This window comes from Sus scrofa, chromosome 7, assembly GCF_054392235.1.
Source record: "Sus scrofa isolate SSC_HxYL_T2T_F1_AM1 chromosome 7, Sscrofa_HxYL_maternal_Yorkshire_Landrace_v2.0, whole genome shotgun sequence".
Lineage (NCBI taxonomy): Eukaryota > Metazoa > Chordata > Mammalia > Artiodactyla > Suidae > Sus > Sus scrofa.
The window spans coordinates 56805190-56826824 of NC_139389.1; the positions used below are offsets into that span (position 1 = coordinate 56805190).

At 50.0% G+C, this 21635-nt stretch overlaps 1 protein-coding gene and 1 long non-coding RNA gene across 5 annotated transcripts in view; one reads left to right on the forward strand and one right to left on the reverse strand.

Moving 5' to 3' along the window:
• RASGRF1 (Ras protein specific guanine nucleotide releasing factor 1) overlaps positions 1-13881 on the reverse strand; it is a 125546-nt gene extending 111665 nt beyond the window's left edge. For all 4 annotated transcript variants that reach the window (XR_014810299.1, XM_003128446.7, XM_084968391.1 and 1 more), the window contains exon 1: positions 13317-13881. Coding sequence is in view for 3 of the 4 variants with exons in the window: in XM_003128446.7 (XP_003128494.4) it covers positions 13317-13592 (276 nt within the window). In the remaining variant the exon portion in view is untranslated. The remainder of the gene's footprint in view (positions 1-13316) is intronic.
• The window catches only part of LOC106507693 (uncharacterized), a 105170-nt gene continuing 96139 nt past the window's right edge, over positions 12605-21635 (forward strand). Inside the window, exon 1 of the long non-coding RNA XR_014810302.1 lies at positions 12605-12839. This is a non-coding gene — a long non-coding RNA (uncharacterized LOC106507693). The remainder of the gene's footprint in view (positions 12840-21635) is intronic.

Sequence of the window (21635 nt, forward strand, 5' to 3'; positions counted from 1 at the left end):
TGGGCAGGCAGAGTCAGCTTCTCCCCCGGTTCAGTCCTGGCTCCTCCGTCCTGGTCCATCTTTGGGACCATGGTGTCAGCTGGCTCTGTTGCTCATTCAGTTGTCTCTGCCAGAGGCTGGCGAGGTCCCAGGGCAGAGGAGGCTATGCTAGAGGGAACCGTGTGTGTGTGTGTGTGTGTGTGTGTGTGGTCTGGCTGGAGTCTATTTCTCCCTCAGTAAGGGGCCATCCATCCAGGCTCCCCATCACCGAGGTCCCTTTCCCACTTCTCACCACTGAGATCCCAGGGGAAGCCCCTCTCTTCTCTGACTCTTGTGGGAGAGAGGTCTGGTTCTGACCCAGGCCAGGCCACCCCAAGAGTGTGCTTGGCTTCCTCTCACCAATTCTGCAGCACAGTGCATGTCCTGGCTGCACCCACCTCGTGCCTGGTACACAGAGGGGCTTCACTAGGTATAGCACGGCCCAGATGGCCCTGCTCAACGGAAGCGCTGGTCTCTGCTGGCCCCACAGGTGCCCCCACACCATTCCAGAAAGGACCTACCTACCCCACCCCATTCACATCCTCCACCTCACCTGATGTGGCTCCACGAAGGGTCTGGACCCTATTTTATGACCTCTTTCCCGGCTCTGAGTCGCCTCACTTTGTCCTCTGACCCTGAGTTCTCACGTCTCAGGCTTCCAGGGGCCTGGGGACTGCACCACGACTTCTGCTGGGCCCCTGGGCTGAGGCCTGTCTCACCCCCGGTCTCCTGTGGGCTGCTAGGAGTCCCAGGGCTGAGTGTTCTTGCCAGGGACTGACCTCCTGGATGCCTGACCGCTCGCTCATCTGTACTCCCGGCTGGCCCTCTAGGGATGGGGATGAAGGAGGTGGGACAAGTAATAGCAATGTCAGAACTTAGGAGCCCTCCCTCTCAGAGTCAACCTTGAACTAGGCCTGGCTTGACCCACAGCCTGGGGGCCTGTAGCAGGGAAGCCCTCCACGCTTCCTCTGCTGAATGGTCTGTGTTTTAATGTACCTTACTCCAGACTTTAGGAGCCATAGCCACAGGGGCTTGGCTGGTTTTGCATGAACATCTTTCAATCTGTCATCACAGCTCAATAAGCCTACCCTTCCCCCTTCCATCCACAACCTCTCTAGACACTGGTTGAAAAAAGGAATAAACTCCAGTCTGGACATGTCAGCCTTTCAGCTTCTGTCAAAAATCCAGTTAGGTTGGGATTAGTTGATGCAAACCACTACATTTAGAATGGATAAGCAATGAGGTCTTGCTGTATAGCACAGGGAACTATATCCAATCACTTGTGATAGAACAAAATAGAAGATAATATGAGAAAAAGAATGTATAAATATGTATGACTGGATCCCTTTGCTGTACAGCAGAAATTGACAGGACATTGCAATCAACTATAATAAAAAAACCCCAAAAATCCAGTTAGAAATCACCAGTGCACAAAAGTATTTATTAATTGCAGCTCTGTTTGTAATGGAAAAAGTCTACAAATTACCCAAAAAGTCCCTCCAGAGGAGACCAGCTAAATAGACTACATTCAACACAGCACATTCAACACAGTGAAATACTATGCAGCTGTAAAAAAGGATGGGAAAAAAAAGATATAGAAAACCACCTCCACAATACAGTGAGAAAAACAGGTGTAGAACAGAGTTTGTAGTATGTTACCATTTGCATAACTATACATGCATGCCTATATCTACATATATTTGCATATTTTGCACGTGTAATATTTCTAGAAGAATGTATAAGCAGCTGGTAAGATCAAAATCTTTCGGGCAAGTGAATTGGATTGCTGGGGTCATCAGTGGAAAAGAACAACATCATTGTACACTTTTTGGTAACTTGAATGATCACCATGGGAATATATTACCAATTCTAATGCTTTAAAATAAAAAGCAGTGGCTAGGAGTTTCCTGGTGGCTCAGTAGGTTAAGGATCCAGCATCGTTACTGCTGTGGCTGAAGTCGCTGCTTGGGTTCAATGCCTGGACTGAGAACTTCCACATGAGTGGGCATGGCCAAAAAAAAAAAAAAAAAAAAAAAAGCAGCAGTGCCTTTTTGAGAGAGCCCAACTGACCATCCACTCCCCAGGTTCTCCAAGTTGTACCCTGCACTATCTGCTCACACTCCTCTTTTCGACACCAGCATTGCAGCTTTCTGGACAGTGAGCTTCACTGAGCATGCTCAGCTTGCCATGGGAGCCAATGAGAGCTGCTGATGGGTTGGGCCCCTGTTTTCACAGTGATTCTGCCCTTGAGGTCATCATCACTTCCCCACCGTCCCCCTTATGCAAGCCCCTAGGACACAAAAGCTCTCGCTTGCTGAAAGGCACCATGTCTTTCCAGGAGGCCATGTGTGTCCCATAACTAGCTTGTTTCCCTTTTTGCTCAGGCTACCAGGAAGCTCTCAGATGTAATTACTTGCCGCTCCTCATCTGTGCCCACATGGTATGGGCTCTCTGTATGAAACACCAGCCCCTTTCTGTTTCCCATAGCCTGCAGTTCTGACCAGAGGTGAGAGGATCCCAGGTGACAACAAGTGGGGCCAGAAAGCAGGGAAGGCTCCCTGCTGGAGAAAGAAGGGAAGGGCAGCAGCAGGCCCAGAGCAAGGGGAATAGGCATGCGCGAATGCTGCTTGCCTGATGAGGCTCTGCCCAACTATTTCACTAATCTCTTAAGAGGCAACTAAACAAAGTTGGTTATATTTCACTCATATAATCTGACAGAGGAAAAGTCAATCTAGACCACGTTAGTCCCAGGAGTTCTCGTCATGGTTCAGCAGAAATGAATCCGACTAATACCCATGAGGATGTGTGTTCGATCCCTGGCCTTGCTCCGTGGATTAAGGCTGGAGCGTTGCCGTGAGCTGTGGTGTAGGTCAGTAGCTACAGCTCTGATTCAACTCCTAGGCTGGGAACTTCCATATGCCTCAGTGTGGCCCCAAAAAAAGCAAAAAAAAAAAAAAAAAAAAAAAAAAAGATCATGTTTGTCTGAATTTCTAGATGGGTTTTTGGAATACTGGCTAAGGTTGCTAAGAATTCATCCATTCGCTCTTCTAAAATTAATCTTTTTCTGTCTTATTTATTTATTTATTTTAAGGCCACATCTGTGACATATGGAAGTTCCCAGGCTAGGGGTCGAATTAGAGCTTCAGCTGCCACCCTGCACCACAGCCATAGCAACACCAGATCTGAGCGGCGTCTTTGACCTACACCACAGCTCACAGCAACGCTGACTCCTCAACCCACTGAGTGAGACCAGGTATCGAACCCACATCCTCATGGACACTAGTCAGGTTCATTACCACTGAGCCACAACGGGAACTCCCTAAAATTAAGTTAAAGGTTTGAGTAGCATTTCCCAATCTGAAAACAAATCAAAATTCAACTAGGAATTATCTTCTTGAAAACGATTCTTTTTCTTTCAGGGGAAAGAAGTTACACTAGCCTTGCTGGATTAGTAAGCTCTGGTCTTTAAGTATGAATTGTTGAACTTGACCATTGGCCTGGACATCCACTGACCTTCACAACCTAGAGCTACGAGGCCTGACATTTATTAGCAGTGAGCACTCGGGGTCTGGCACAGAACAGATACTCAGGTATTTGCTGAGAGATGAGCTCCATCTATCTGAGATTTATCTGCCAAATAAGGATTATCTCTTCCCTGTGCAGAGCTGCCACAACAGCAGGGTCACTTTGGTGGTTACAGGAAATGCTAAGCATGAAAAGGATCTGTAATCCGTAAGCTGCAAAGGTGCTCGATCTGAGTAGTGGCTGGATGAGAAGGTATGGGGTCAGCACGAGGGGCTTTCAGGGAATAAGAACTTGACACTCCTTGCCATTGCCCACCCAGCCCAAGAAATGGGATGCCCCAGAAGCTGTGGTGTGCAGTCCTTGGCATGCAGGTGCTGGGAATGGTTTTTGTGGCTCAGGGCAAGCGTAGGCTTCAGTGATGTGGTGACATGGCCGGGATGGGGGTGGTGAGGGGAACTTCGGTGCTCTTGGAACTCTCCAAATTCAGGCCTTTGTTGCACTGTTGTTCTACAGCCTCCTCGGACCTGGCCTCCTGCCTCCAATGGGTCTTGCTCCTGTCTGTTCTCACCCCGCCATCATCTGCTAACACAGAGATCACAGCAGAGCCGTGCGCTGCCTTGCCACCGTGCTCAGTAACACACACACACACACGCTTTAGGGGTCAGCTCTGCCTCTCCTGCAACCTACATTTCCTGTCCTACTTGTCCCTTTCTTGTGGAGCCTCCCTGATGCCCCAGGCTGAGGGGAGATGACCCGGTAAGTGTGGCACAGCTTGTTCGGCATGGCTGCTGCCTCCTGTCATTTAACCCACTGTGATGGGCCTTTGCCTGTCTCCTAAGCTACTCTGTGTGTTGTGTGTTTGCATGTGCACACACACAATGATCAGACTTGCATTTCGGAAAGGGGCCTGGCTGCAGAAAGGCACGTGGATGGGGGAACACAGTGGATGCAGGGAGACAGCCGATGGCATCAGTCAGGTTTTCCCAGCATTTCTGGAGCCCTGCTTTCAGGCACGTGGTCGGTCTGCACTTCCCCACTGCCTCTGGCCAGGAGCCATGTGACTTGCCCTGGAGTCACAGTGAACTGTGATCAGGGTGGGACAGTTCTAGGGGGAGAAGCTTTATGAGCCAGGGAGAGCTCTGCCACACTCCCTCCCTCAGCTGCGGTGGCCATGGAGGCCGGTGTCAGGTGAATCTCTATCAGGCTGGACCCCTGAGCCATCACAAGGGTGCCCTCTTGCCACCCGCATGGGACATCAAGCCTGAGCAAGAAATAAACCTCTGGTGTGTTAATGGAGATCTGGGGTGGTTGTTACTGCAGCATGATGCAGGCCATCCGGACCAGTACACCCGTTCGGAGGCCCCCACCTAAGTCCTGATGAGAGATGACGGTGGACGGGCTAGAGCAGTGGAGGAAGAGGGGGATCTGGGTGGATGGTCTGAGAGAGATTTAAGAGGTGAAACTGACAGGACTGGGTGATAGCCATTTTTCCTCTTTTAGGGGCAAGTATGCTCGGGCGTTTTCAGAAACCCATAGGCTCTGTGACTTAAGATTCTATCTTTACATCCTATCTTTACCTCCAGGGTCAGCACTCTGCGTTGACTCACTTCAGACCTGCCAGAGACACAGGTGATCTGGGGTATTACTTTGTCGAGGAAGAGCCTTGTCATAAAGGTGAAAGCTGAAGCCATAACAGTTACGTCGTATTGATTAGTCTTGTGCTGGGTCTATTGATCAGTGCCGTGCTGGGGCTTTACAGAGAGCACCCAGTATAACAGTCAGAACAGAGCTGCAAGGTAGCTTATGCTATGGTCCCCATCTCACAGATGGGGAAACTGAGGCTCAGAGACCTTCCCAAGCTAGGAGGTGGTGGCAGAGCCAGGATCCAAAGCCAGTCTGTTTGGCTTGAAACCCATGGCTCTTACCTCATGCTGCCTCATTGCCAGAGGCAGAGTAACACCTCAGTGAATGAGCTTGGGAGTCGAGGTTGCGAGTTTGCAGGGTTGAGCCCTCCTCTCTGAGCAGGGTTTGGGAAGTGGGGGTGTCCCAAGGCTCGCAGCTGCTCCCTGCATGACAGTTGCCCTCACAGAGGAGTCTGGGTGTTGGCAGTGTTCTGGGCCCTTGTCAACTGCACGCGTCACCAACGCTCCTGCATAAACATCAGGGGGTTGAGTCCTGTTCTTGGCTCCAGGCTCCTTGTGCAGGCACGTGCTCCAGGCTCCCACAGATTCCAGGGAAACTGGACCGTGGGGTGTGGATGCCTGCCCTGGGGAGTTTATTCTTGACTCCTGGGATTCCAGGTGCAGGGTTCCCACCCAAGCAGAAACAAAAGCCGTTTCACAGAAGTCACCGGCACGGCAGTGGCATCATTTTGCTTGCTGTTAATTCTCTCTCTTTTTTTCCCCATTCATCTTGGCAGAGGATGGTACATTCAAACAGTCCCTCAGCCCAAGTTTTTATGCTGTGCTTGTGGAAGGAGGGCTCAGGTTTTAGAGTCAGGTAGACCTGGGTCCACAGGCCAGCTTTGCCATGCATGTACTCTGGAACCTCGAACCTTACCGTCTCTGAGCCTCAGTTTTGTCATCTCAAAAATGGGTTACCAGTGATCACCTCACAGGGCTGTTGGGAGGATTAATGGAGGTACTGTACGCAAAACATGCACTCTGGTGCCTGGTACGGAGTTAAGAGCTCGATAAATTGTATTTATTGTTACTCAGTATTTTTGGTCGAGGGTTTTGATGTTCTGCTATAAGATTTTCCACATCTAAATTTGCGCTCATAACATGGTAGAGCTGAAGGGCATTTTGCAATGACTTTTGGCCAAGGTCAAACTTTTTTAAAGCATCAATAAAGAACAAATCTTTCCTTAAGCTAAAACAATTATTTTGGCTGCATTCACGACATGCAGAAGTTCCAGTACTAGGGACTGAACCTGCATCACAGCAGAGCCACAGCAGTGACAATGCTGGATTCTTAACCCACTGAACCAGCAGGGAACTCCTAAAGATGAAAGCTAACATGGAACTCTGATATATAAAGCAGTTAAAAGTGAGACTGCTTGGACTGATGTGTGTGTGTGGGGGTTGTCTCTGATGGTAGCCCCTAAAGGCCCCCACAGAAATCTCAGGGTGCCTCAGAATGGGAGGAAAACTGCAGATTAGGGGAGCTGTCTGACTTGTTCACAGGCTCCGGGAGGGAGAAGGCTCAAACCCGACTTGTGCTATGCAGCCTTGATGAACCCCCCCAGGTCCTGTCCTCCCTGTGACGGGGAAGTGACAATACCTGCTTGGCAGTGTTAGGAAATAGCCTGGAGTGTGGACACACCAACAAGTTCATCTTCACACCGCTGGCTGCACTTGGAGAAGAGAAAGCACAGGCTGACAAGCCAAGCCAGGTTGCGAAAGCATTTAATGAAGGCAGATCCCAGAGGGACCCCATGAGGCTCTGCCTGGCTGGCATAGTCCTCAGCTTGCTGGACACCTGGAGGCGGCACCACTTCATTGCAGGGCTCCCGGCCACAAGGTGGCCACCCGCAGAACGTCCCAACACGCCCTCAGCACTTACCCCCACTTGCCTTTGGGGCTTCATTCAGCTCTGTGATCAGTATCCTCACCATGCTTGGGGGGCAGCCAGGGCCCTTTTCTTCCCTCAGGCATCTCAAACTTGACTTTCCCCAAGATGAGACAGATAAGACTCATCATCCCCCACTGCCCTCAAGCCTGCTCCTCCTCCACTTTTCGCTTAGCTGGTGGCATTGCATTCACCCAGGACTAAAGCAGAAACCCAGCTGTCAGGTTCTATCCCATCCAACTGAATGGCACGTCCCGCCAGTTCTCCACCTGAGCATCTCTCAATAAAGTCTTTACCGTAAAGACCCTGTAAAGCTTTTCAGGGCTTCCACATCTCTCACCAGGCCATTAGTGACAACAACTCCAAGTCGTCCCCCATCTCTGCCGGCCTCCTGTGCTTGAACAAGTTACCACTTCTGAGCCTCGGTTTTGCCATCTCGAAAATGGGCTTCCAGTGATAAGCTCATAGGGCTGCTGGGCTGAGTAAAGGAGGACTGGATATAAAACATGCACTTTGGAGTTCACGTTCTAGAGGGAAGGAAGACCCTTCACAAACCACCAGCCAAATACATCAAGGAATCCCAGCCTGATGGGTGATATGGAGGAAGGTGAGCATGCAGACCGTGCCTGCAACGGGGGACTCGGGGCTACTCTAGCTCCCAAAGTGGGGGCGGGGCAGGCCTGGGGAGGTGACTTTCAGGCTAAGATCTACAAGGAGGCCTTAGGAGGAGAAGTTGGTGGCTAAAGGCTGGGGGGAGTCGGGGATCACTCCAGGCACAAGGAGCAGCTGCTGCAGAGGCCTTGAGGTAGGAGACTGGAGGCAGGTGTAGGGTGAGGAAGGAGGGGGATGGGAGAGTGGGGCAGGGTTAGGGGGGCAGGGCAGGTGGAGGCTGGAGCCCACTGGCTCCTCCAGGGCATGCTGGAGAATTTTCACTTTTTCCTAAAGGCAATGGGAACCGGTTACACTTTCAGGGGCTTAGAACAGGATTGGATTTGCCCTTTAGAAGCTCCGTGCTGAGGGGGCACTGGGGTGGGGTGAGGCTGACACTGTGAGTACCTGGACTAAAGCAGGGGCAGGGGAGACAGTTCGGACTCCTTCGGACTGAGAATTCCTGGCATTTAGTGATCACGGCAGTGGGACGCTAAGGAGAGCTCCCCGCTCCACTGTGTGCACTTTGAAAACAAAAATTAAGTTTCCTTTTTCTCTGGATCCACAGGACCTAGCAGGGGCCTGGCCCCGAGAGCCAAGATGTTTACTGCACGACAAATGGCAGTTGAGATCTCAGTGCAGGCCTAAGTATGGAGAGTCTGCTCCCGACCTTTGATCCACTGTCTCCAAGCAGAGGGGCAGCAATCTGGTACTCCCTTGTCCCAGCTAAGGTGCAATGACTGAGCCTCTTCAACCTCATTTCAGTGCTAGAAATATCTGGGGAGCCGGGTGGGGAGATGGGTAACTCACACAGTTAACCCTGGGGCCTCATGCCTGACAGGCTGGCCCTGCTCTGGAATTAGGGGAGCCCTGCTGGTCCTTCCACGGGTGGAAGCATCAACAATCTGCGTCGCTGGTACCCTGTGTATGCGGACAAGGTCCCAGGGCTCTCTGTTGCTTTAAACTTATTCCTCTACATTCAGGTTGGTTTTTCTGATTGGCTGAGAGACTAAATGTGCTACAGCAACAGGAGGATGTGTTCTGCGGTGAAGAGAGTGCAGCTGCAGAGAAAGCCAGGGAACATGTTAGCCACAGCCTTGCTGGTTGGTGCTGATGAGACTGCGTCCTCCTCTGTAAACCAGACACCCTAAGCCGTGCCCTTAGGGCTGTTAGTAACACGTAGCTACCAGGCCAACCAGAAACGTGTCCTGTGAATGAGGCTCAGGACAAGGGCTGCGTCTTGTCTCTAGGGAAAGGCACCCATTGGGTGGTCAAAGGTACTCCAGGGACCCCCCAGAACCTGAAGCCTCTGTGCACATCGGGGCTGAGGTTCCGGCTGAAGGGATCTGTTGGTGTCCCTTCTATTCTAGGGGAATCAGGAGGGGCCTGGGGGGGGGGGTCTACATATTTCCCCCCTGCTTGGGGGTGAGGGTTGTGCTGGGGTTGGTTTGGTCAAGTCTCCCACTGAGAAGCTGGAACCAGAAGCTTTATTTCAGAAGGCTGGCAATGAGAATATGAAAGGCCAGTCTGGGGTGACTCCATGCCAAAGCAGGGCAAGAACACTAAAGGTCACTCTCTAAGGAAGCTGAACCCAAATTCTAAGTCCAGGGTCCCTGGGCCTTCAGTGTATGTGCTGAAGGGTCAGAGAAGAGGAGGTCAGGACTGAGCAAGCAGGGCCCAGGCCAGGGTGCATGGGGTGTGTGCAACGCCAGGGGGCGCGGGAGTGTGGTTGTGGCCCTCTGCCTTCAAGAGGCTTTGGGATCCCAGGCCAGAGCCCCAGGAAACTGGGGCTGCAGCAGATGCGGTCAGACCAGTGCACAAACAGCCAGAGGAGAGCACATCATGTTAGGATGGGTCTGGGCTTCCGGAGCGCCTTGAATATCCCGAATGAGAGCTTCTTCACAGCTCGAGGTGCCATCTTTATCTGTGTTAATCTTCCCTGGGGGGCGGGGAGTGTGACGTCCAGCTGCTCAGGCTTATAATACAGCACAGGGCCTGGACTGGTGCACAGTCAGTCCTTAGGATGTCAAATGCAGAAATAACAAGGATACACCAATAAGTTCAGCTCAGTAGGTATCTCTTGTGCACCTACTATGTGCTTCCTCCATCATTCCTGTCACTGGGGTGGTTCCAGCCAAGACTTACTTCTTATTCCTTTAGGAACCATCCCTGGTCCTTCCAGGTGGAAGGTGCCCTGCTTTGACCTGGCTAAAATTGACATCCTGCTAAAACCAAGTCTCCGCTAGCTCCGCCAGTCAACCCGACAACCACTTTGAGGCCTCCTAACATGGGCTCTCTGTCCCATGCCCAGTTGGTGTTGTGTCAAGACTTCCCGGGGTTTGCAAGACGAGTCCAGTCTCAAAATGGCCTGGGGTTGGGCCTCTCGTGCTGTTGCCCTGTGGGTGCCATGGGGGCCCCAATTCTAGGAGAAACATGGAGCACCTACTGGGGCCAGTCATTTTATTCAAAGATTTAAAAAAGGAAAAGGGAGCGCCCTTCGTGGCTCCGCGGTTAACAAACCTGACGAGGATGCATGAGGATGCAGATTTGATCCCTGGCCTCACTCAGTGGGTTGAGGATTCGGCATTGCTGTGAGCTGTGTGTAGGTTACAGAGGCGGTTCAGATCCCATGTGGCTGTGGCTGTGGTGTAGGCTGGCAGCTGTAGCTCTGCTGCAACCCCTAGCCTGGGAACTTCCGTATGCCGCAAGTGTGGCCCTAAAAAGCAAAATAAATAAATAAATAAATAAATAAATAAAGCTATACATTCTTATAGACACATGCAGGCCAAAGCAGCAGGATTGACTTTTCCATATGAGCCAAACTCTCACTCTGGAGTCAAACGGAACGTTTACATAAGTGTGTGAAACAAAGCGCAGGTCTGTAATACAGGTCACAGGTCTCTGACTGTTGGTGTTCTGGGGAAACGGCTCAGGCCACACGTGTACACTATCAACTGGTTTTGCACCCTTGTCCCTCCTATAACCTGCTTTGAGCACGACTCAATATCTGAGTCAAGAGCTGAATGATTTAGAATCAAGGTACGATCACATTTTCAGGACACCTTAGACATGGAATGAAAGCTAGGTCCGATTTTGCAACTGACTTACTCTGTGATGTAGGCAGCTCTTGTCCCAACCTGATTTTCAGTTTTCCCATCTGTAAAATGGGAGGGACGGGCTGCACAAGCTCTCTGAGGTTCCCTTTAGCATTAACACATTGTGTCAGGCCTTTATTTTCTGCCAGGTGAGTATAATTCAAACTCAACTAAGACTTATCATATCGAACTAAAATGGATGATGGGCATACTTCTGTGTTTTATTTTGTTTTTATTTTTTGCTTTTTAGGGCTGCACCCACAGCATATGGAGGTCTCCAGGCCAGGGGTCGCATCGGAGCTATAGATGCCAGCCTGTGCCACAGTCACAGCGACACCAGATCTGGGCTGTGTCAACATGGGATCCTGAACTCACTGAGTGAGGCCAGGGGTCAAACCTGCAACCTCATGGTTCCTAGTCGGATTCATTTCCACTGCACCATGACAGGAACTCCCTGTGTTTGTTTGTTTTTTTGGCTATGACTGCAGCACATGGAAGTTCTCAGGCCAGCCATCAAACCCACACCACAGCAGTGACCTGTGCCACTGCAGTGACGATGCTGAACCCCTAACCTACTGTGCCACAAAGGAATTCTTGTGAGCATACTTCTGTATACACTATTGGTGTTCTCAAAACCCCAGAAAGATAGATGTTATTATCTCCATTTTGTAGATTACAAAATAAAGAATCAGAGAAGTTTAGTGTGTTAACTGAGGTCACACAGACAGAAAGTTGCACAGCTGTGATTCGGTCTCAGGCCTGTCTCTGGCTTTGTGTTTAAGGGGCTGACAGCAAACCCTATGAGCCCAATAGCAGCTCTGCTTCCTCCACCCTTCTCTCCCTGCCTGCCTGGGAGCTCAGTTCTGCACTCTGGTGTAGGTAACCAAAGATGGGCTCCCACTGGGGCAGTACAGGTGGACTTTGGTGGGCAAGTGTCGGTAATGTTCTGGAAGGCTAGTGAAGGAAGTTATCAAGGGTTAAGGGAGCATCTCTGGCCCAGCCTGAGTCTGGCACCCTTTCCATGCCTGAGCGCGGGGAATTACGCCAGGTGAGTCTTCCAGGCCCCTAAGGAGCTCTCTCTCTCTCTCACTTTGCTCTGCTCTGTGATTTGGGAGCCCCTACCTGCCATGAGGCTTTAAACCCCCACCCTCAAATGTCCCCCCCCCTCCCACTCCCGATCCACCTTTTCCAGCCCCAGAAATCATCTCCCAATCCCTGTGAGCTGAGGGCAGGGAAGGAAGGCATGAGCTGCAGGGACTGAGCTCTGATCTCTCGCTTGACTATTATGAGGGTGACTTCAAGGATGTTTTTATTTCAGCCAATTCAATCACCACCAGTCTACATGCAATAACGGCTTTCATCTTCTCAGAACCTTAAGGGGGCCTCAACTCCTGGCATGTCCCTGGGCAAGTAAATTTCTCTCTATCGGCCTCAATGTCCTCAGCGAGGCAACAACCAGCTGGCTGGGTCCCCGTGTGCACCACAGGTTACATTTTAGCATCCACTATCTTTACCTTCCCAGAGGCAAAGGGACGGACCAGAAGCCTTTGGAGAGTGCCTCAAGCTTAAAAATTGCTCTCTCCCTGTCTGGTGTTCCCACTTCGCAGCCGCAGGTGCTAGCCCTCCCCCTACGCCAAAGGCGCACCCCCGCCTCGCCCAGGCCCCTGGCAGATGCAGGCCTGGCCCTTTAGCCTCGAGGCTCCGGAAACGCTAGGGCAGCGCTAGAGCGGCGACTGCGGCGGCGGAGGCGCAGGGGGCGGGGGAGGAGAGAAGCGCCCACTTGTCCCGCGGCCTCCGCAGCAGCTCTGGCCTCAGCCCCGGCGCGTCAGAAGGGTCCCTGGCAGCCCTCGCTTTGTTGCTGGGGCCTGTGGCCGGTTGGGAGTTCACTATCAGTCGATGGCACCGCACGGACCCCTGAATCCCCGCAGCCCCCCAACTTGGCAGAGCTAGCGCAGGCTCCTCTTCGCTTCCAGCCGCGGTGAGGTAGGGGGCCTCGCGGGCGCTCGGACGCCTCCGTCTCGCCCTTTCCGTGCCTGAGCGCGGGGAATTACGCCTCCCAGGTTCAGGGCTCTCCCCGACTGAGCGGTGGGAGTGCAGGTGGGCAGCACCATTTTTGACTCCAGGCGGGTCTACCTGCATTGTTTCTGTCTGGTCCGCCGGACCCCATGCCTCGCCGCACCTCATCTCCCTCCGCATCTCCGCGTCTTAGCCACTCTGCGCCCGCCTCCCACCGAGCTCGCGGGGTGAAGGGCAGCCGCAGCCCACTCCCGCTCCCTGCCCGCAGTCCCTGCACCCTCTGGCTACTGCGGGATCACCGCCGGCTTGGGCTAAGCCACCCCTCTCGCCGGTGGCGCGGAAGGTGCCGAGAGTAGAGGGACTAAAGTTCGGGCGGGCTGAAGGCCCCGAGCCCCGAGGGCCGCGGCCCGGGCGCTAGGAGGTCAGACGCGGCGCTGGCCTCACCTGTTTCTCCAGTGGCTCCTTGGCTGAGAGCGTAGGCTTGGGGGAGGGCGCCCGGTCGCAGACGCAGCCCTCCAGCAGGTAGAGCCCCGATGGCCGCGAGCTCGAGTCGCTCTCGAAGTAGAAGAGCAGGTTCTGCAGCAGCGCGAACCACTTGGTTTGCCATTTTGTGTTGTCCGAACTCCGCTTGCTTAGGTAGCCTTTGCGCGTGCCGTCCTTGCGTGCCAGCAGTCCCAGGGACGCGACGTGGCCATCGTTCAGCCGGATCCCCTTCTGCATGGTGCTCGGAGGCCAGTTAGACTCCACGCGCTTACATCTTCTCCGCGCGGCACCCGGCAGCCCCCGTCCGTGCGCGCTGCGCGCTGCCCGCTGCCTCTCTCTGGCGCTCGCTGGCTCGCTCCTTCTCACGCTCCCCTCCCCCCGCAAATCTCTACACTCCGGGATCTGGCGCCGAGCCGCGGCTTCTGGAATCCAGATGTACCATTCCCCGCCAGAACGTCTTCTCCGTTCCGCAGAGCCCCCTGGCCCGGGAGATACCACCCGACCCTCCCCCGGCGCCGGGCAAACTGAGGGACTGGCGAGCTGCGCGCTGGCGAGGGGCAGGCGGAGTCATGTGACGCCGAACCCTCGAAGAGCCCGTTTCAGCAGCGCGGACAGGGACACACGCACGCAGCCCGCCGAGGCGCAGAGCTGCGCGCAGGCTGCACCTTGGCGCCTCCTCCCCCTCCCCGGACACACACGCGCGCACGCACAAACACAAATCCTGCCTCCCTTCCCCGATCTCGGCTTCTCCCCTTTGGGTGTTAAAAGGCAAATCAGATCAATTTTCGTTTAACCCAATAGAACCCCGGAGGCTGGCCATTCCGGGAGTTTGCGTCTTTGCGCCCCGCCGCAGCGCAGTGTAGACCTGGGGTTAAGTCCCATTTGTCATTTTCTACTCCAGAGGCTTCTTCCTGGTACTTTATTTTTCTAATCCGAAGTGGATGGAAGAAGGTGGGTGGTGAAATGGATCTGAAAGAGCTTTCAGTCCTAATATTTGCGCAGTCGGCCGGGTCACATTCATTTCAGCATTCAGCCCCACTTCTGGTGGCTTCCCTAGCGACCTGAGGACTGTACAGGCGGAGATGTGGAGGGGGGAGGTGAGCGTTTATTTTATTTTATTTTGAGTGTTGCCATAATTACGGGCGCCACCCCCTGCGTCCTGAGGTCTGGCTGGCGAGCCGCTGCTGGGAGTTTTCTGCAAATACCCCCCAAAGCCTGAAGGCGGGCTTCAAACGCAGGCGCCGGGGACCATGGGAGCCTTCAAATAGCTGCGCTGGCGCAATGATACCTTAATGATAGATTTTCCGTTCTTATTTTTAGCTCCCATTCGCCTACACAGCTACACGGCATTTATCCGAGAACGTCACAGCGCCCGCCTGCTGCACCGGGAGGGCGCGCGGGCCGCGGGGCGAGCCGGGGCGCTGGAGCGGGGAGCGCGCACCACCGTCTGCCGCAGAGGGCAGCGGCATCGCTCCGGCCAGGAGCGGCGCGCAGCCCCGCCTGGTCTGCTTGTAGCTGGGATGGGAGGCCATGCAGCCTTGGAGAGGAGGGAAGGAAGGAAGGGCACCATATTTCAGAACAGAACCTGCCGGTTTTCCCTACCCGCTACCCTCCCCGGTCTGAAGCCAGGGACGGGCCTGGGAAGCAGGTAGCCCTGGGTAGGCCAAGGGCAATCCACGGAGAGACACCTGGCTGTGGAGGAATTGGAGCTGCCCCCGTCCTGGGCACAGTGGCGCAGGCCGGCTTTTCCTGATGGGGACCCTCCTGAGGGAGGGGCTGACAGTGTTAACCTTACTCTTCCTTCTTAGTTCCCACGCTTCGGGCATGGGAACTCCAAGGACCAGGGATGCTGGATTTTTCTTCACCAATAATGAAACCACAGAAGGGAGCTGGCTAAGCCTCTTCATTTAGTCTCCATTTTTGACTTTCCGGAGGGTCCGTGCACTGTGGCCACCTTTAGTGCTCCTCTGCCTTCTTTATGGAAGCAGAGTTTCTGGAAGTGAGGTTCTTAAGTCAGGCTCTGTTCATCGAAACTCTTCTATTAGGAAGCCTGATAGAGAGACCAAGAAAATTTCAGAGAACCGGGCACTGTTCTAAGCGCTTCAGATCAACGAAATCCTCGTTCAGTTCTACGAGGGTCCTCGTACAATTCTATGCAACAGTGTCTATCCCCCCGCCCCCGCCCCAGCTCAATGGTACAGAAGGATGAAACAGGCGTGGAGGAGTTGAGTGACTTGCTCAGAGTCGCTCAGCTGGAAAGGGGCAGAGGCGGGATTTGAACTAGGTAGACTGTCCCTGCTGGCTATGTAGATCAGTACATAGGACCTTGTGTTGCAAAGGGTTGACATTAATCCTAAAAGGGGGCAGGAGGAAAACCATCTTTCCTTTGGGTCTGGGGAAGAGGTTCTGATGACAGGGGTCAATCAGGAAAAGAACTGAAACCACTTCAGTGGGCCTCAACCCTGGTGCACTTAAAACCACTGGAAAGATTTTTTAAAAATCTCTGTGCTTGGGCTGCACCCCAGACTGGTTAAACCAGAACCTCTGAGGGTGGGACTCTGGCATCAGGACTTTGAAGGCTCCCCGGCTGATTCCAATGGGCAGCCAAGGCTGAGAACCACTGACCCCAAGCTTGGGTGAACAAAATCCCCACTCCACCTCTCCTCCCCCCAACACTGGCTGAATCCCCCCCCCCACCCCGCTGGTTTTGAAGTTCCTGGTGGGAAATCCAGGAACTCCAGGAACATCAGGCTACATGGAAGGTTGGGCTTGGCTCAGGGTATCCACCTCGAAGAAAGGCTGTGGCAGCAGCCCAGGCACTTTGATTATGTCCATCTGAGCTGTGTACTTATTGCTTTCTCGCCAATCTCTGTCAGCAGAAACCTGAGCAGAGCCTGTGAGTGGGTTCTCTGGTCACCCTCCTGGTTTCCAGCCAGAGTTCAGGGCCCTTGGAAGGCACTCCAGGGAGTTGGCTAAGGAGACCTCATTTACCAGGCTGGCTCCAGCTTAGGCTGGGTTCCAGGGAGCAAGTAGGCATGTCTTGCCATAGCTGTCATGTGTACTGTCTACCAGGCCGGAGATGGACTGTTCCCCAAAGGCAAAGAAGAGGTCGGGAGGAGCATTGCAGCTACATCTGAGCTTTGCCTTGTTGCATTCCATCCTCCCAAAAGGGCTTTTGGACAAGGGTTAAACACCCCATTTTTCACAGATGGAGCAACTGAGGCTGGAGAGTGGCAGCAACGTGATTCTTCTAGGGAGGAGCTGTGGTAGGGTGTCCTGACCGCTCATCCACAGGACCTTGCTGTCTGAGTCTCCCACTGTCTGGCTGTCTGGGCTGAGGTCTCTGCAGATAAGGAGACAAGAAGGACCATTTAGAAATGGCTAGCTAGGAGTTCCTATCGTGGCGCAGTGGTTAATGACTCCGACTAGGAACCGTGAGGTTGCGGGTTCCGTCCCTGCCCTTCCTCAGTGGGTTAACAGTCCGGCATTGCCGTGAGCTGTGGTGTAGGTTGCAGATGTGGCTCGGATCCTGCGTTGCTGTGGCTCTGGTGTAGGCCAGTGGCTACAGCTCCAATTTGACCCCTAGCCTGGGAACCTCCATGTGCTGCGAGAGTGGCCCGAGAAATGGCAAAAAGACAAAAAAAAAAAAAAAAAAAATGGCTGGCTAATGACAAAGACATAGATCGATCGGTCCAAAGTCCTGTTGTCTTCCTGGGGAGATATCTGCTGGGCTTTGGACTAGAGCTTAGCTTGGGCATTTGTTGTTGCGTCGGACCTGCCTTTAGGCCCTGGTGTGTGTGTGCGTGCGCACGCATGTGTGGTGTGTCTGTTGTATGAGTTTTTGTCTGAGTGGTGTGTGCACGTGAGAGGCATATGTGTCATGTGTGTGTAACATGTAGAGGACTTTTGGTGTTTAGGCAACATGCTCCAAAAGAAAAATGTAGCTTTCACATCACTTAAAAAATGAAGAATTAAGTAGGTGGAGTCAGAGAAGTTTTGGAAATGGCAGCTTTGCTGGTGGGAGTTCACTGCTCCAACTTTGGGCCCAGGTGGTTGGCTTTGTCTTGGGACCAACATGCAGGCATCAGGGTTTATAACTTTACTTTCTAGCCTGTGAAAATAGTCATGTTATACCATCGGGTTATAAAGCAGGCTTTTTACAAACTATTAAGACAACAACAACAACAACAACAAAATAAAGGCTACATGATAGAGGATGTTCCCCCCAAAAATAATAAAATAAAATATTAAGACAATATAGAAAATAGTTAACACCACCATTTATTTATTTATTATTTATTTGCTATTTTAAGGTTCTCATTTTTTCTCTTTGCCAATATATTGACCAAAACGGGCTTCTGTAGCACATGCTAGTCTATAATCTGTCTCCCTCTTACTCTCTCTTTACTAACATACTTGTGAGGGCATCTTTTCCTATTACTACAAATTTAATTAACAGATTTTTTAATGATTGGGCACCTAGGTTGTTTTCAGGTCATAGTTTTTGGAATAATGCAAATAATATCTTTGTGTATCCATTTCCCCTCCTTAGGCTAAATTCCTAAAAGTGGCATTTCTAGGTTAAAAGAATGTATATTTGGGGAGTTCTCTTGTGGCTCAGAGGGTTAAGAATCTGGTGTTGTCTCTATTGCTGCCTGGGTCACTACTGTGGCTGGGTTCTATCCCTGGCCAGGGAATTTCTATATGCCCCTGATGCAACCAAAAAAATAAATAAATTTAAAAAAAAAGAATGTACATTTGAAACATTGGTACCTATTAATAGATTTCCAAAGAGATCTTTTATACTTTACCTGGCTATCCATAGGGATGAAACTGTTCATTCCTCCATCAACTTGTCAATCCTGAATATTGATATTATCAATCTTTTTTTTTTTTAACTTTTTTTTCATCTTTTTGGGGCTGCACCAGTGACATATGGACGTTTCCAGGCTAGGGGTTGAATCAGAGCTATAGCGCCAGCCTAGGTCACAGCCACAGCAACGCCAGATCCGAGCCATGTCTGTGACCTACACCACAGCTCACAGCAACGCCAGATCCTTAAACCACTGAGCGAGGCCAGGGATTGAACCTGCAACCTCATGGTTCCCAGTCAGATTCGTTAATCACTGAGCCACGACGGGAACTCTGATGTTATCAATCTTTTATATATTTACCTTTTTTGAAAGAACAGAAATTGTATTCCTTACTTGCATTAATTTTCATTTCTTTTGTTGCTTACGAGGTTAGACGTTTTGAATGTTTATAATTATTCACATTCCTTCTTTTGTGAATTTCTTATTAATAGATACATTTTTCAGACACAATTACATTTTTTGTGTAGGTCTATCACGGTGCTTTATATATGAGGGATATTAACCATCAACTGTCCTGTGTGTTGCAAATAATTTCCACAGTTTGTTGCTTGTCTTTAATCCTACATGTCTGTATATATTTATTGCATATGTCTTGATGTGCATTGTAAGAACTTTTGAAATTTGAGTGTAAACAAATGCATCTTTTTCTTTATGGTTTCTGATTTTATTTTTTAAATTTTTTGTATTTTTGGGGGCCATGCCCATAGCAGACATAAGTTCTTGGGCCATGGATCGAACCTGAGCCACAGCATGACAACACTGGATTCTTAACCGACAGACCCCCAGAGAATTCCTATGGTTTCTTATTTTTAGATCCCCTGCCGCCTTGTGCCAGTTCCTTCAAGATTGAAACATTTGCCCATATTTTCTTCTTCATTTTTATAATTTCATTTTTTCCATGTATAATTTTAACTCATTTGGAGTTTACTTTTAAGAGTGAGGTTGAGATCTGGAGTATTATTAATTTCTCCCAAATGGCTGGCAAGTTGTCCCAATACCACTTGATTGAATAATCTGAGCTCTACCGCTGATAGGAAGTAGCATCTTTACCATGTACCCGGTTCTTTTCTCTGCCTGGAACTATTTCCAGAGGCAATTTTGGTCCCATTGTTCTGTCTGTCCTTATACCAGTGACACGTGATTTTGTTTCTTACTGCTGTGACATTCAGTTTGAAATCTGGCCATAGAAAAACACCTTCATCACTTGTCTTTTTTACAGGGTCCCTGAATACTCCTTTGTGTTCCTTCTTCAAGATTAATTCACTACTCGTTTTGTCAAGTTCCAGAAAAGTCTCTTCGAGATTTTGACTGGAATGACATTGAAAATATTTATTCATATAGGAAAGAGAAATACTTTTACAATGTTTTGTTTTCTTGTTCAAGTAAAAAGTACATCAGTCCAATTATTTGTACTTTTAAATTTTCTGATAGAATTTTATACGTGTCTTTGTATGCCTACGTCTTGCACATTTCTTGTTTAATTTATTTGTGGGTATTTTACATATTTTGTGCTTGCTAATGAAAATATGATTTTTTTTCTGTCTTTTAAAAACTAGAGTTTGTTGCTACATAAGAAAGCTAGCGCTATTTATGTATTTATTTTTTAAGCTGCTACTGTCTCAAATTCTTGTTTCTAAAAATTTAATTTATCTTTTTGGGTTTGCCAATTAGACAGTTGGAATGCATTTCCCAATATATGGGCATTCTTGCATTTTTTAAATAATTAGTCATGGTGGGTTTTTGCATTATCACTGGTTTATTTTGTTTATCTCTTCTGAGTCAATCTTGATAATTTAAATTTCCAAGATCATTTATTCATATTTTCCAATTTATTGCTTAGATCGGAACCAAGCATTTTCTTACAATTTTTCTGATTTTCTCCATCTGTGTTACTTCTCCTTTGCAGGTGCGGGTTTTGTGTTTTTATATTATTTGTTTTTTCTTGCAAATGTTTTAACTGTATTAAGACTTTAAATTTATTTTTTAATTCTACTCTTTTCCTAGCTCATTAATATACACATATATCTTTGTTAAATACCTTCTCCCATTTCTTTAGTTTTTTTTTGTTATTTTCCCCCAACTTCTTGAATGCTTAATCTATTTTAATTATTTCTTGTTAAGTAGGTATTTAAGAGTGCACCTTTTAAGTGCAGACTTTTCCCAGATCCACTAGGATTACTGTATAAATTTCTGATTATTTCTATATTAAAATATTCTGAAGTTAATTATTTTTTTTAGGCAAATAGTTGTCCAAGTTTAATTGAATCCTTTCTGAATTTCCAAGTAGATTTTTTCCTTGCTCTGGCTTATTTCCAGTTCTATTACATCATGCTTAGAGAATGTAGTCAGTATTATTTCTACATTTTGAAATTTCTCACTGTTTTGGTTGTGCCTGGTATGTGGTCAATTTAGCAATTTTTCCATGGCTTGTGGGAAAGAAGACACCTACTATCTTCAAGAGGTATGGAGTCTGACAAATATCTATCAGCTTAATTTAGTTAATTGCATTTTGCAGGAACAAATCTCTAATTTTTTTTTTTTTTCCATGCTCGTGGCATGTAGAAGTTCCCAGAACAGGGCTGGAACCTGAGCCACAGCAGTGACAATGCCAAATCCTTAACCTGCTAGGCACTGGAACACTCTGACAGTTCTCTAATTCTGATATCTGTTCATGGAAGCTGGCAGCTATGCACAAAAGCTACAGACATTCATATGGTTGTGAGCACCTGGGCTGGGAAAAGCCATTATTCCCTTCCACCGTGGTCCAGCATCCCAGAGGCTCAGGAACTTGCTAATAGCCAGAGCTCAGTAGCAGATAAGGAAGCAAACATAAAGGGCTTCTGAGTAGTCAAAGGAAAACCACAGTGATTTTACCTGAGCCAAGCCCCCTGGGCCCTCGACCATCACCCCTGCACTGTATACTTCTTCTAGTGAACTTGGCTCTTAGGTGTCCTAGCCCACAGACAATTAGGAGCAAACATTCACTGTAATTGGCTTGTGCTGGGCATCTCTCATATGCCAGTTCCCACCTGCTCTTCACTCTTCTCTGGCAGTTCTGTGCCCCAGGAGGTTGGTATGTCTCTGGTATCAACCTCACCAAAGGCTTCTGGTTGGGTTTGGCTGGAGAGGAAGATTTTTCTGGAGGGAGGAAGGGAGGTTGGTGCAGCATCGTTGCTGTCAGAGGTTCTCTCCACACAGCCCTGCCTCTGGGTACCGGTGGCTACTCCCTTCCCTTGCTCCTCAGGGCTTAGGATGATACTTACTCTGGGATGCAGGAGCATTATTTCTGTTGGTTTCCCTCCTCCCAGCCCAGACATTTGGAAATAGTCCCTTTATTACACTCCTCTCTCAAATTCCCCAATTTGAATATTCTCTCTGTTTCCTGCTGGTCCCTAACTGATTCAGA